This window comes from Nestor notabilis, unplaced genomic scaffold (assembly GCF_000696875.1).
Source record: "Nestor notabilis isolate BGI_N333 unplaced genomic scaffold, ASM69687v1 scaffold2606, whole genome shotgun sequence".
Classification (NCBI taxonomy): domain Eukaryota; kingdom Metazoa; phylum Chordata; class Aves; order Psittaciformes; family Psittacidae; genus Nestor; species Nestor notabilis.
The window spans coordinates 31,778-47,627 of NW_009932164.1; the positions used below are offsets into that span (position 1 = coordinate 31,778).

General features: G+C 41.1%; 1 protein-coding gene across 2 annotated transcripts in view; it reads right to left on the bottom strand.

Annotated features, from left to right (window-relative positions):
* The window catches only part of FAM120A (family with sequence similarity 120A), a 47,711-nt gene that overhangs the window by 29,234 nt on the left and 2,627 nt on the right, over positions 1 to 15,850 (bottom strand). The window contains exons 2-7 of one of the 2 annotated variants that reach the window (XM_010016226.1): positions 13,168 to 13,250; positions 5,233 to 5,361; positions 4,632 to 4,728; positions 3,544 to 3,641; positions 3,008 to 3,291; positions 1,532 to 1,619 (exon numbers count right to left, since the gene is read on the bottom strand). In XM_010016226.1, coding sequence (XP_010014528.1) covers positions 1,532 to 1,619; positions 3,008 to 3,291; positions 3,544 to 3,641; positions 4,632 to 4,728; positions 5,233 to 5,361; positions 13,168 to 13,250 — 779 coding nt within the window. Of the gene's footprint in view, positions 1 to 1,531; positions 1,620 to 3,007; positions 3,292 to 3,543; positions 3,645 to 4,631; positions 4,729 to 5,232; positions 5,362 to 13,167; positions 13,251 to 15,850 lie in introns of both variants that reach the window. The other variant, XM_010016227.1, reaches the window with a different exon arrangement.

Consider the following 15,850-nt stretch of genomic DNA (forward strand, 5'->3'; position numbering starts at 1 on the left):
ACCACAGTTAAAAGTTTGGGGTTTCTTTCATTAATGATATACCTCCACCCGAATGAGGTGAGCATACCTCTGCCATGTGTAACCACGTGGTGAGACAACTATGAGCAAGGGATCTTGACATTTAAAGTCAAGTGAAAGGAGTGTCAAACTGCTGCTAGCTGTCTGATCTATGCCAGATTTTCAGCACTTTAGCTCAGAAATTCACATAGCTCTTTCAGTTGAAATCTTCAGGAAATACTTTTTTTTGGCATCATTAACATATACTTCTCTACAGTAACGAGTTAATCTACAAAATGTACTCATAATTCTCCCTGTCACGCTCAACAGATGCAACTGTCTTCTCCTGCTACTGAATTAAATATTAAAATACTGAATTGCTATTAAAAAAAGCACAGGAAAGTAAAACTTGTAAAGATTTATCCATGAAGTCGGAGGCATTTAAGCTGGACTGCAAGCATATAGCTACTGGGAAGCTGAGTGGCTGCTCACACAGCTGGAATTCACTGTGAAAACAGGGCTGCAGCTGGGATGAAGCACTAGCCTTCATACATGGCCCAGCATACAGAGAAGAAAGGAATGTAATAGGTCAAATTAGCATTTGCATATGGTGACTAATCCCCAGGCAGATACAGTTATCGTACGGGGCGTAGTCTGCAAAAATAATAACCACTGATGGATGATATCATCAGCTTGATATTTTAAGCACAAAGCCCAAGTTTACTGGAATTTCTATGCCAAAGGTACATGGAAAATGTTCTGTTTGCCTGCAGTGTAATTCACTCGTGATTGGGGTTTTTTGACACAAAATTAAGAGTTGAACAGTTCCAGCACAAAGATGCAGAGACATTTAGTGCAAATGCTTGGAATGCTCTTTCCAAACACAGTTCAACCTTGAAATACAGGCCATCATACTCCTTCATTTGACAATGGGTTTAGATATTGAAGAAATTTAATAGGATAATGTTATGTCTTTAGCAAGGGTTTAGTTATCTCATCCTTCCTTAGTTAGGCAGCAATACATTCTATGGAGCTGCTTTTGCATTTATTATGTGAAAATCCTACCAGGGGGTTTAACGCACTTTTGCTCCTCAGCTGAGCTTTAATGCAGTGGTCTGTGGCTAAGGCTGAAACATGTGTTAGAGCTGCTCTTACTTCACTGTGAGTTATAAAAAATGGACTCTGAATCCACAGACACTTAGACCACTGTAATCCTTAGGAAAAAATCAAACCAATGCACCACTGTAAACACAGATAACAATATCTAAGAATGACAGTGTTAGCTAAGGAGTAAACAAGTGTACTGTTTTCTATTTTCTATGTACTATTTTCTAACGCACCCTATTTAATTTTCATGTATTCACTACAATGGTCCTTGGAAAACTTCTGACTGTCCTTTAAAGTTCTTGTTTTGTAATTCACCAAATCATGCAAAAGTTTACACTAAATCCTACAGATCAATATTGAAAATTCTGCTCAGTTTTCTGTCTAGCACAAAACAGTAAGTTCTGATGCTTGGAACTTCAGGAATTACCTTTGTTTGGTCTCCCAGTTCTCCACGTGTTTGACCTTCTGACTGGGCTCCTGGTTTTTCCCAGCCAATTTTGTTCCCACTGACATGGCTAAAGGACAACACAAAGAAAAACACTGCATTAAAGTGCTGCTGAAGACAGAGTGGGATAAATCCTTGGTGAACATTACTGGAACTATGGGGCTAGAGACTCAGGGATGCTCTGTATTAGAAATGGTAATTTGTAAGAGTCTTGAAGAGACTTTAATACCAACATTCATTGACTTACACTATGTCAACATTGTATTTAAAGAGCTGTATATTACAGTGACTAAATGTTCATGCAGGAAAAGTTCTTGATTGAACTTTAAATATTTGTCACTCTGTGAAGTAGTTTCCCTCAAACTGTGATATAGAATCAAAGAATGGTTTTGGTTGGAAGGGACCTTCCAAAAGTCCTCTATAAATGACACTGTCTACATTTCAGTTTCTAAGCTTACTCAAAACCTACTGCATAAAATGTGAGGCAACAGTATCAAAAATACTGAAAAGTATCTTTTGTTGTTTTTTCTAAAGCAGATACATTTCCAGTTCTATGCTGCATGAGAGCCATGCAAACATGCTTGATTTACTAAGCAGAACACCTGATAATATTCAAAGTTGACAGACGGCACCAAGAAAGCAAAGTCCAAGCCATCACACATTATTGTAGACATATTCAGCATTTACTACCCAGTAGTAACAGACACCAAACTTCCAGAAGCACTCACAGACCTGCTGATGTCCCAAGGCTGTGATTCTCACACCATAAGCCACTACCCCTAATAAGACAAAGTGAAACACAAACTGCCTCTGTTCAGGGTTCCTTTTTGTGGGTCGGGAAGCAGTAGTTAAATCAAAGTCTGTGTAACTTCATTGCCAAGAACAGGCAAGACAATCTAGTGCCAGTCAGAAATATTCTTGCAGTAAATAAGGCACCTTAGGAGAACAGAGCAAAACCCTTTTCCCTGCTTCTTTGTTCCACACACAGCCTGGCAATGAGGGCTTGGACCACTATCCTGAAGGGTGAATTTCTGACATTCACACCAGGTTTCCTTGAAAAGCCACATTAATCCCAAAACTTTAGTGTAAACACCACAAATTCAGTGAAGTTTTAATGAATAATACTGTGAAGTAGGAATATTTCTTTTATACAAAGAACTCGAAGGCTTTATGACATTTACAAAATCTCACTGTTTCCTTCTTTCAATAAAACATATGGGCAGAAATGGAAAAACACCCAAAGTTATTTGGATTCAGATTTCTGCTTGCTAAGGAACACTGTGACCAGAGAGAGCAGCCATAGTGTTTGCAGTCACAGTAACGTTAGACTACTTTTTTTAAGGCCTATCCTATCACTAATTTGCAGATTTCTTACTTTCAGGATACTGATGAATGATTTTGAAAGTAGATTTTTCTTAACAGAAGCCAAGTAAGAAAACATCCTCATGGAAAACTTACTTCACTGCACCTCCATTGCCTTCATCATTGTCGGAGGACGAAGATGTAGAAGAGGCAGGAAAATAGGTTGAATCCACATGATTAGGGCTTCCACTCTGAGCTGGATTGATTGGAGAAGATCGTTCATACAATGGTGTATGTTTTCCTTCGTGAGGAATGTTACTGTAGTTGTTCTGCTCAGAAAGACTTTTTCCACCCGTTTCCAAGGTGATGGCTGGCTCAGAGAGACTATATGGGTATGGACCCTGGCCTTGGGCCCCACCCTGGCTGGACATCTGCTGAGCCTAAAATAAAGTGAAAGTATCAAAAGGGCTTTTCATCTAACACAAACTACATTTTCCAAATGTACACATTAAAACTCAGCCATCTTGGACATGTACAAAAATTGTACTACCAGAGTCTGTAGAACACTATAGTTCTAGACTCAGACTTCAGTCAATGCCCATGCTATGTTAGATACACCTTTCCCACCTTGATTTTAGTTTGACGAGCACAGCAGGCTTCTGCCAAGAAGAAGGGTGGAGGGCTAGACTTACCACAGGTTTTGCTTGTAGTGAGGTCTGTGGAATGTTAAGCATCTGAGAAGGAACATATGGTGGCACTATCCCAGGCATACCAAACTGATTTGGTCTGGCTGCTATATTGCAAACACGGATGGGGAAAACGAAAAAAGAAGAAAAAACCAAACGCTCACTATTTGACACAAATGTTACCCTGTTAATCCTTTTAGCATTACTGCTTTCTAGCATGCCTTTAAGTCAGTTTTATTCATCTTTGCCTTAATAAAAATACTTTGTAGCTTGTGAAGCCTCTGTTGCTTGTCTCACCTCCTCTCAGTTCATTACTGCACAGTTCTGTTCTACCTGGGTATCAAAGGAAGCTTAACAGGAAAAAGCCCCAGAGCTGTCATAATGAAGAAGCTGGCAAAACCAGACACTATCATTTCAGTATCTGACCTCGAGTGGCCTTAATGCCCTATAATGCAGGTCTTTGAATGTAAATATAGACATCTATTCCCCCCCCAAAAAAAAGAGAAGAAATCTGTATTAGAGTTACCCTGTGTGGCAACCGAAAATCTTCAGGAAATTTCAGCTCAAGTTAGTTTCAGTATTAAGAATGAGGCATGTAGTGTATATCTTGTGTCCATACAATTGATTTGTAAGCGTGGAGAATAATCTGCAATGCCAGAACTATCTGTGGCTGCAATTTCAGCAGGTATGCTATGACATCAAAAAAAATCAAAGGGATTTCTACAATGTGTCAGGTGAATCCAGTGAGAAACAGGAAATGTGTTTTGCAGAACAGAAACAGGAACTGCCTCCATGACTGGAACCAGTAACCAGACATGAGCTGCTTACAGCACCATACTCTCCAGTGACCAATGCCAGAACCAATGCAGCAATAGCTAAGAGGAAAATCAGTCCAGCTTGTTCTCTTTTTGGGGAAAGAACACCACCTCTGTATGTATTATATTAAAACCTTCTTTTGAAATCTCATAAACAAGAGCCAATGAAAACTGCCAAAGAATATGAACATTTTTATAAGAACCTGCTAGTAATACTATTTCTGGTTTAGGATTATCCCAGGTTTTAGTTCAAATGAAGAGTCGTATTTCATTACTTACCTAGGTAATGTGGTGGATGAAATGGCATAGGTTTATTAGTTGCTGAATAATAAGCAACTGCTCTCTTAAATCGAGTAACTTTGTCATCTGTTCTAGACTAAAATGAAAAGAAAAGATGTGTCAGGCATGATTTCAGGCATATCACCTGTAGGTCAGCACAGTACCACAGTCAACATGTACTGCATCACATAGGGGATTAATGCCTAGTGACCCTTGGGACTATAGCACTGCTACTGTACAAGAAATATGTCAATCCATGTAAGGCTAAAGCTTGAACCACCTTCATGTACCACTGACTCTCAATGACAGTGCACAAAGACAGACTACAAAAGCCATTTGGTTATCAAAACCCCTCTGATTATCAAGAATTTAAAGCATTGAGGGCAATAGCAGTATTCTTACCTTTGGAAAGTAAAGTTAGGGTATCTAAGACACTGCATGTACCAAAAGATTCCTATTATTAACTGATGCAAACCACTGTTTTTATAGAATGCAATTCTTCAACACAAATGTATAACCCTATTGGTTTAAAAAAACAAAACAAAACAAAACAACCAAAACAAACAACAAACCCAAACCAGTATTTTGTGTTATACTTTACCTGTGAATGTTGAAAAACATCTTTTGCTATGGCATCCAAATCAGTGGTGTCCTGAATGTTACGGACGTAGTCAGCGACGGCTTTGATCACTACGTCACACGGTGGTAAAACTAACTGGTGAGCACGTACCTGTGCAAACACACACACAGGCCAGGGTGAACCAACATCACTTACACAGCAGAGACTTAAACTGGATATTTACTGAAAACATCAGCTCTGGGGGCAACAGCACAAGAGAGATGTAGAGCTGCTGGAGCGAGGCCAGAGGAGGCCATGGAGCTGCTGCAAGGGCTGGAGCAGCTCTGCTTTGGAGCCAGGCTGAGAGAGCTGGAAAAGAGAAGGCTCCTCAAGGGGACACCTTAAAGCAGCTCCAGTGCCTAAAGGGGCTACAAGAAAGCTTGGAGAGGGGCTTTGGACAAGGGCCTGTACAGACAGGACAAGGGGAATGGCTTTAACCTGCTACAGGGGAGACTGGGATGAGCTCTGAGGCAGAAGCTCTTCCCCGTGAGGGTGCTGAGGCGCTGGCATAGGGTGCCCAGAGAAGCTGTGACTGCCCCATCCCTGGCAGTGTTCAAGGCCAGGTTGGACACAGGGGCTTGGAGCAACCTGCTCTAGCGGAAGGTGTGCCTGCCCGTGGCAGGGGTTGGAACTGGATGAGCTCTAAGGTCCCTTCCAGCAGAAACCAGTCAGGGATTCTGTGATTCTATGATCCTATATGGGATATAGAAACTTCAGGTCAAGCAACCACTGTGGACCATTACCAAATTGAAAGCAGTGAGCAGTGCTGCGAGCTGGGTGTGAAGAACTGCTCAACCATGGGCAGTCTCTGCTCCTTTCCCCCGGAGCTGCACAATGTGTGCACTCAGCAGGCAGCAGAGGCTCCAACTGTGTGTCTTAAATTGGAAAGGATGCCTGAGGATTTTCTCAAACTTCTGTCTGGAACCTGTGTTCCAGCTCTGGAGCATCTGCCCTTGGGGGCAGCCAGGGTTTGCTTTTAACATAGTTTGATCTGCCTATTTGCAAAAACCAGTGATTCAAGACTTGACAGATGATTACTATTATTTACCAGTTCTATTTTTGAAAATAATGAGAACGTGTGAGCAATCTCTACCCCTGCATTCTACACAGAGGTATCATATTTCACCAGAAAACACTGCAATTCAGCCTTGTCAGAAACGTTTATGCAAAATTCTGATTAATACTTCATTAGTTTTATCTTTGCAACTTTAACATCTGTACTACAACCCCTATTTTATATGGAGTCTGCCATAGGTAATTACTTTCTTTCCTGCCCTTATTTGACCCATGCATTATGCAATTCCTTACACTGTCTTCTCCATATTTAGACCACAGAATTTTTGCCCAGATTCACATTATTATTCATTTCCTTCTCCTAATGTCTACTTGTTACAAATGTCAGGATATTCATTCCATACCTGGTCATTCTCTACCAGAGATGAGCTCCACATTTTATGGAGTCTAAATTAAGAACAGTTCTGTTTAGTGCAGTCAGTGGCATGGTAGTTATTTCTATTTTTTCTATAGTAAACTCTAAATTTTCACTAGTGTGCATTCTGAATACATATATAACAATATTAAATATAGATCACAGGCACATGTAAGTTACAGTCACAAATACTGGTAACATTCTGCACCCAATCTGTAAGCAGAAGCAATGGATCTTCTCACTGGTAAATTGTTTTACAAACACCTCCCATTTTATCTGTACAGAACAATTATACATCTCTGAAGCAGCTGAATCATAACATGGCTGTGTCAAGCTAGATGTGCTCTCTGCAGAGGCCCTTGGAGAAATAAAGTGTCGCTACCTAAGTGCTTCTGCATTCTCTGCTTGGAAATTCAGTGGATGAAAGGAGTAAGCAATCTATCATTAGTTTTACGGGATCTCTAAGACAGTAGTATTTCATACACTGTAAGCAGTTGGCATCACAACATTCTAGCACTAATATTCAGCTCAGATCCTAGCCGTATGAAGTTCAACTGAGACATACTAAAGGCTTATTATGTGTATCACCCCCAGTTAGCTGCTTTTAAACAGCCTAAAGACCTCACTGGAGCATCTTCTTAATTCCTGAAGTGAGGCCTTCTAAAAGTATGCATTACCTATTTACAGATATTTCAGATATTTGGAAGTTATTTTCATTAACTCTTTCAAAGACATTGAGTCCAGATGTGAAACATCCAAAACAACCTCAAAACCCTCAAAATTAAAAATGTCATGACCTACACAGAAGCCCACAGAAAATCAGTTTTGGAAACTGGAATTAGTTTTGGGCCTGTAGGGACAGGACAAGGGGAATGGCTTGAACCTGCCACAGGGGAGACTGAGGTGAGCTCTTGGGCAGAAGCTCTTCCCTGTGAGGGTGCTGAGGTGCTGCCACAGGGCGCCCGGAGAAGCTGTGGCTGCCCCCTCCCTGGCAGTGTTCAAGGCCAGGTTGGACACAGGGGCTTGGAGCAACCTGCTCTAGTGGAAGGTGTCCCTGCCCATGGCAGGGGTTGGAACTGGATGAGTTTTAAGAGCTCTTCTAACACAAACCATTCCATGATTCTGTCAAAGGCAAACATGGAGATGAATCACACACTTGGAGGTGATCAGGTTAGAAAGTGTAACACCTGAAAACAACACCATTTCTTTGTTAGTTGTAAAAAGACTACTACAATTCATGACCACTGAAAAAAAATTGTAAGCTACCACTTAATGCACCCAGTAATGATTAAATGGGTAAAGAAGATTAATTCTACAGAGGTATTCGGCAAAAGGACAGGCAGAGTGCAACATTCCTAGCCCAGAAGCTACAAAAAATATCTTGGTTTTGACAAAATAAACTTGTAAAAATGCTTTCTTGAAAGAGAACAGACTCAAACATGTGTAACTCCATGGGATTAGTAGGATACTGTAGAAGGCACCTAAGCTACACTTTGGAAAAGCTCTCCAATTCTGGGACAACTCCAGTTGCCCACTGTCTCCAGGAAGCGAAGCCTTTAAAAGCTAATCAACACAGCATTTACTGTTGCACCTGCTGGAAACAGATAATCTGTTTAGTTTTATTTTCAAGTCATCAGAAAAAGAGATCTTGAACATTGAGTTACCTGAGGTGACACATAGAGAACATTATTTTTGCTTCCACTGGTAGGAGGAAAGGCTGAAGATACAAAGAATACTACAACAAATTGCCTGGGGTTTGTTATTTTTGTCTTGTAATTGCTATTAGAGATAGCATCCAAACTGCTTGGATCTTGTAGCAGCCTTTGAACGTTACAAACGTTTCATGTGATGAGTTTGTAGTGCAGCTGTTCTAATGAAGTTTTCTGAAGAAGCAAGAAGTTCCCTGGATGACTAAAAATCCTCTCACACCAACAAAGCTCATCTTCTCCCTCAAGATTGGGTTATTCAATTACACAGACTCTCTCCTCCTCCCTCCCTCCTGGTTGGGAAACTGACCTGCTGCTGCTGCATGTCTTGATGGTAACAAGAATACACTCCACATGGAAATAATTTACTAACAATTTATACACCTAGGCCTCTGAAAAAACCAAATCTAAACAGAGAAACAGTCTGTTTGATGTCAGAAACACAAGCCAAAGATGTGATACAGACAGACTTCATATGAGACAACCCTGCCCATCCCTGCCATGAACCTAAGGGCTAGGCTGCCACCCAGAAAGACCTAGACAAGCAAATGACCTAACAGAAACCTTAAGAAATGCAACAGCTACAAAAGCAAAGCCTTGCACTCAGGCAGGAATAACCTCCAGCTACTCTGCGGGCTGGGGATGTGCCAGGAAGAATCTGGGGCTCTTGGAAGGCAGCAAATGGGCCATGAGCCAGCACGGTGCCCTGGAACAGAGGTGGCCAGTGGCACCCTGGGCAGCGTAGCAGGAGCACCACCAGCAGACTGAGGGATCTTTAGATCACCTCTAGCACACTGCATTCAGGTTTGGGCTCTAGCCACATATCAAAATTGAGTTAGTTCTGCAGAAGGCCATCAAGATGGTTAAGGAGCTGGAGGCATTTGTTCTATATGAAGAGGCTGAGGAAACAGGGTTTATTCTGCCTGGCAAAGACATTGGTCTGGAGATACTTAACAGCAGCCTTTCAATGCCTACAAAAAGGTTATCAAGCACATGGAGCCAGGCTCTTTACAGCAGTGCGTTGTGGAAGAACAAGAGACAACAGACACAGCCTGAAACAACACGGGTTCAGACTGTATGCAAGGCAAAACGCTTTTACCACTGGGACTGTCAAAGCTCGGAGCAAGCTGCCCAGACAGGTTGTGCAGTCTCCAAGACTGGAGATTTTCAAGACTAGTCGAGGCAAAGCCCTGAGCAACCTGTTCCAATCTCAAGCTGGCCATGCTTTTAGCAGGAGGTTGGACTAGATGACTTCCTGAGGTCCCTTCTGATCTGCATCATCCCATGATGACCCTCAGCATAAACACACACACATACACCCCCCAACAAAAGAGGTTAAACATATCTTAAGAGTAACACCTCTGTTATCTGCTGTCCTTCCAGCAGCAAAGGATAGCACCTACTTAGCATATTAGGTATATATATAGGTGTTTCCCTCTGGCAGACACCCTCTGAAGTCAACAGAGAAAGACAGGAAATTCCTAGAGCAATTCAGAGAAGGAGACTAACCTGCATATTTTGAATTGCTTTCTGGAAGCATCTCTACCTCTACTGAGGTGAAACAACCAACAAGATTCAGTTTCCCTGCACACTTCTTTTTCAGAAAGGGAGACTGCATTAAGACTTGTTTCTAAGGTTACCTCGTGAAGACAGAGTGTGTGTTCCCAAATAAGTACTAATTCATTCCAGGTATAAGAACCTGCCCTCCTATCATTCTGATGGTGTTTTGCATTGATCCCGAAGCTCCACACTGTAACAAGCTTTCCTGGACTAAGAACTGAATTGTCTTAAAGATAAATCCCAAAGCACACAAACAAGAACTACTAACATGTTAGTTTCCAAACAAGTTCTAGAAGTCAAATGATTTCTCAGGAAGTCTATCAACTCCTTTCCTGTTTCAGCTTCTGATTCAGATGGTCATTTCAGTGACCTCTGCTCTCAGTCAGGTAAGAGGACACAAGACAGGCCTACACATTCATTAGCTGGATTATCTGTTTACACAGAGACATGTAGACAGACAAGACCCTGACTCGGAACAGCCTGCAGGGTCAGGGTTAGATTCTTTCTCCCTTTTGCAACAATAACAATTCAAATCTCCTAATTTACATTTGCCCATGGAACTTTAATAGTTTGGCTTGAGCTGCTGGTGTCTTCTGAAAGACATGGCTTTTTACTCAGCATGAAAAGCTGTTGTTCCGACAGGTTCACTTCCTTCTAGATGTGAAATACGGGTTCTTCACTCAGGTTTCCATTTCCCTTTTTCCCATTTCTACTCAGCTGTTCCTAGATGAAAGCACCACCCTTGTGTCCCACTCTGTTTCAGAGGTACAGGTTCTCAGCTTTGCATTCTTTCACCTCTCTATGTTGGTACCTGAGCAGATACAACAATTTTCTATCAGTAAAGACTGGGTGTTTCTTTTCTAAGTTACACTTTGTAACTGGTGAACTAGCAAAGCTTCTCTCATACAAAGAGTAACCATATGGCTACATGATACTAAAAGATTGAGAAAGAATGTAGAAAATTAATTGTCCATTATTAACTGTCATAGTTCTCACTGAAAAGCAACAAATCAGGCCATGTTAGCTCTCATGCAAGACCATGCTGTCCTAGATACAAAAGATTAACATCTTTACACAGTGTGAAAAAGTATTCTAAATCCCGAGTTGGATGAGGTGTGGAATTAGAGCCCTTGAGTTCCATGTATGTAGAAACTCAATAGTAACTCTAAATAGACACAACAAAACAAAGGTTTAAATAGAGGCCAGGGTTGATATGCTCAGCAATCACAAACATTCCCCCCCATTTCCAGTTTTCATGACAGCTTGCATTTGTTGCAACTGTTCTGAAACTACTTCTTGCTATCAAGGTTGTGGCTAATAGAAATGTGTCCTAGTTTGTTTTAAGCATTCATAAAATGTATAAGAAATAGCGTTTTCTGCGTAGCTACAATTAACAGTCCGTCTCTACAGAGAGCTGTAATGACATCTCTGACATATACTAGTATGTCAAATGGAATTAAAGTGAATTCATGAGCTATGAAACAAGCTGTACTTTCAAACTATGAGCACTCTGAAACTGATGCAAAAGGAGAAAACCTGAAACAAACCAAAAGTTGCTCCACGACCAGTAACTAATGAAGACTGGTTTCCTGTGGACTTGTGTCCTTGTTGCTTGTGTCCCTGTTGCTTTAGCCCTTCTTTATCTCCCTCTGACGTGGTTATCAGCCAGGAGGCAGAAATGCTGTTGTTAGTTTGGGGCTATGAACTTAACAACTGCTGAGCTTGCTGCTGTGAAATTAAACAAGTGAGGTGTTGTGCTAGCCTTCTCCTTCCATGAGGACACCCATTTGGGTCCTTTACACTGATAGCTTTGTATCAGTTTCCACAGAGCCTGTAACAGCCGAATGGTAACTGCTTTCAAATCTGATTCATGTTGGCCAACAGATGAACTAACCGCAGGGAGGCCTGCCTAAGGCAGCCCAGCCATCCTCTAAGGAAACAAGCCTCATTTCCTTAGGATGCCAGCTACAAAGCCCAACTGGTGCTTCCACTGAGAAGGAAAGTCTACAAGCAAAGATAAAAAGTATCTAATTCTAGTCAGGTAATTTACAGTATGTTCAGGAGGCTTTTCAGAAGGTCTAGGTGTCTGAAGTCATATTCTCAACTGGCTGTAAACCAAGTATACTCAGCCTAAACCACAGAAAAGTATTCTAAACATCAGAAATTTTATCACCCACTTAGAGAGACGTCCTACATTTGTACCTTTTTAGTAAAAGATGAAAACACAGGCACACTCTTTACTTTTTCATCTCAGGTTTTACAAGGAAGTAGCAAACACACATACCTATTTTGTTTTGCCACTCTAATGTGCTGACACTTACCTCTGTAAACACAGAAATGGCAGCAAAACAGGGGATGAGCCTAACATCAAATTGTCACAGCTGTTCACTAAGCAATGCAAGACTTAAAACCCCCGATGAAAATCTTTAATATGGTTTTAAATTCTGCCTTCACCAAAGTAAGTTACAATTTTTCAGTGCTTAATAAACAGAAAGGGGGAACTCCCCACCTATTTTTGTAGCTACAAAAGTCTTACAGAATTTGCAAAAAGCAAATGAATTTGCTGCATGGCACACCTTAGAAAGGGAAAAAGAGATGGCTGTTGTGGCAGAGAGAAAGAAAGGTCACTATTAACCCATTCTCTAATGGGTCCAGTTTTCCTTTTATAGCTGTCTACATGGCAGACGCACAAAGTAAGTACGATGAAGCAGCGGAACAGACATACGGTAAACTAAAAGCATCAGATATAAGTTACTTGTCTCAAAAAGAATAAATCTACTGAAGGCCACATTAAGCTTTCTTGTACAACCCAGTCACACTTTAAGAAATACAGGAAACTCTTATACACAACCTCAGATCAGTAGAAAATAAAACAATATGGTAGGAAACATCCAGCTCATTATTTTTGACAGTTGAACATGACTAAACAGAAAATTCTCCTCTTAAAAAAAAAAGAAGAGTCAGAAGATGCATTCTCAAAGCCAAACCACGCTGAGGCTGTGTGGCTCAAGTGGTTGAGGGGGATGGCACAGGCTAAGTTTAGCCTTATAAGGCTAATCACCCCAGGTATCCTCTGCAGTCCACGAGGAGGGACCAGGACACCAGAGGGTGACTGAGAACAAGAACCTGGCATAGCTGCTGTGAGTTAACCTAGTACACTGCTCTGATTAATTGTTACGATTGTGTTCAGCTTAATTGCTTGTAGTTATATTAAATTTGTACCTTAAGTGAAGCTAGTGGATGTTCTGGACCAAGTAAACTCCAATGAAAGGAAGCCAAATCTTCATCAGGTAGAATATGATTACCTAGAACATAATGCAGAACTTTAAGTACATCATAAAACGTTACGTGCTGTTTCTACATATAGCAAAACAAATTTGCAATCAGTCCTCAATTCCCAATCAACAGGATTAACAGAGATTAAATTTGCAGATACCTTTTTGCTACTCCAGAAAAACTCCATCAGCATGCTGCTGTGGGATGCACTTCCCTCTGCTCAAGAAGCACTCTGCTGTGAAACCCAGCTCACAGAAGCAATGGAGCCAGCCACAGCGTATCATAGAATGGTTTGAGTTAGAAGGGCCCTTACATCTCACCCAGTTCCAATCCCCTGCCACAGGCAGGGACACCTTCCGTTAGATGAGGTTGCTCCAAGCCCCAGCCAACCTGGCCTTGAACACTGCCAGGGATGGGGCATATGATGTCAATCTCAACCTGTCCTACTAGGGCATCCTCACCAGGACCTAGTATTGCAGGTACAGAAGCATAAGAACACTATTCACTCTAACACAAGCCTTTCCTGCAGCCCATCACATGCCGTTACTGATCCACACTGGCACTGCCTCTGGAAGCTGCACTCTGCTCAAGCCAGCAGGCAGGTTCATCTCGCCCACAGCAGCACCGGCAGCTCCAGCCACTCAGCAGGACCCTAACTCTGTAAGTTTCTTTTGGTGACCTGCCCAGGCCAGATAGGAGCCTGTGCTGACATCATCAGAATAATTGGGAAATTAAGTTCTTCCAATGACTAGAGATAGTGACTGCATTCACCAAGCTGCTCATATTAAATGGAGTATCACTTATCTTGATTTATTTTCTTTCTTCTTGCCAGCCCACCCCCACCCTCCAATCACATCACACTCAAAAAACCTAAAAAATTCTTACTAGGAAATATTTCAAACACTAGAATTGATCACAGACTAAACAACCATTGACAGAGCTCAGTGTCTGTGGATGCAAACGTTACAAAGAGCTAAACAGAATGTATTACTATACTTCTGGTAGAAAACTTCACCATACTTTCAATACCTGGTTCCATAGAGCAGCAGCTTAGCAGTGAACGAACTGTTCTCATTGCTGTTAATACAGTTACAGCTTTTTTAATTGCACAGTTTGGACAACATCTTGAATTCTCACCTACTCAAAGAATATGACAAGATTATTTGAATATGACAACAGTTGTTTCCTCTCAATATTTTGCTTGTAAAAGAATTTAGTTTGCTTTTAATGCTCTTTCACATGTGACAACCAAGGAAGCTGTCCATGGCCTGGTGATTAGAAGTTGCCCTCAGAGCGGGAAGTCTTTGTGTCCAATCAATACTTCACCTACTGTTCAGAGCTCCAGCAAGGAGACATTATAACCTTTATTCATTAGTAGCTGAACTATAAACTCAAATCAGAAAGATTCCACAAGTCTGTGTACAACAGCAACGTTTTAGTAATCTAATCAAGGTAAGATTAGACAGCCCTTATAATGTAGGTCTGAGAAAATCACTTATAACCAAACTACTGGACAGTTTTGTGATTAACTAACCATAACTCCTGCAGATGCTCAGTTCACCTTTTAAAATAGTCAGAGCTTCTCTCTCTTCCACCAAAACATCAATCATGTTTGGACTCCATCTGTCATTTCAGTTAATTCCAGCCCCTTCGACACATACATACACAACAGTCTGATCATTTGATCAATTCTCACCCTAATTTAGGGTGCAGAAGTGCAGCAGTGCCTTTTGCAGTCTAAATACTAGTGATGCCTGTATTTACCGTACGTACTTCTGAAATGTTACTGAGAAACAGAGTGAGGCTGCATAACTAAACACATGTTAAAAGTACTGTCACAGTGGGAAGAGATCAACATTACATAAGCAACCACTATTTCTTGACCTGGCTGCACAACCTCAAAATCTATTGATTTTTCCCATTGTAATGGCTTATTACAGTGTATGCTTTCAGGTTTTTTAAAGCAATTAGATACTAACTGAAGTCACCGCCCTTTCTAAAGAGTTCACTGAATTACAGCCCTATACCTCACACTGTGTTTGTTTTTCTAATACTGAAGCTTGGGTTGGTTTTGTTTGTTGGGGTTTTGTTTTAAATAATTCTGAAGTATTTGAGTCAAAATTTACAAAAGAACCAAATCAACTCCCTGGTTACACCAACAGCAACTAGGATTAATCTTTTTAAGAGCATGCTCTCAGAGGACACGTTATCTTGGCCACATTTAACCACCCATGACAAGGATGCCTCTTATGTTATAAAGCTGTAACTATGAAACCCTTCTGCAGGAAAAGCTGCGAGAAGGAAAAAGCTATAGAACAAACCAACCACAGGGTATAGATAACCTTCTCTTCTTTTTAAAAATTTGCCTAATTGGTACAGTCAGAAACATATTTTACTGGAATACTTCAATAGAGACTTTATCCCTGAACATAACTCATTCCCAAATAACGTACCATTGAGAACTTTTTTAGCTGATCAGTTAGGTGTCGTTCCTCAAGCTCCTCTAACTGCTTCATTTTCAGCTGCAGCATTCAGAACATTTTACTCCTTTTAGCATCCCCAAACCCTTGAAGTTAATGACAAGAAAGTATCTGAAAACAAACAAGTCTGAGTTTTCCATATAGAGGGA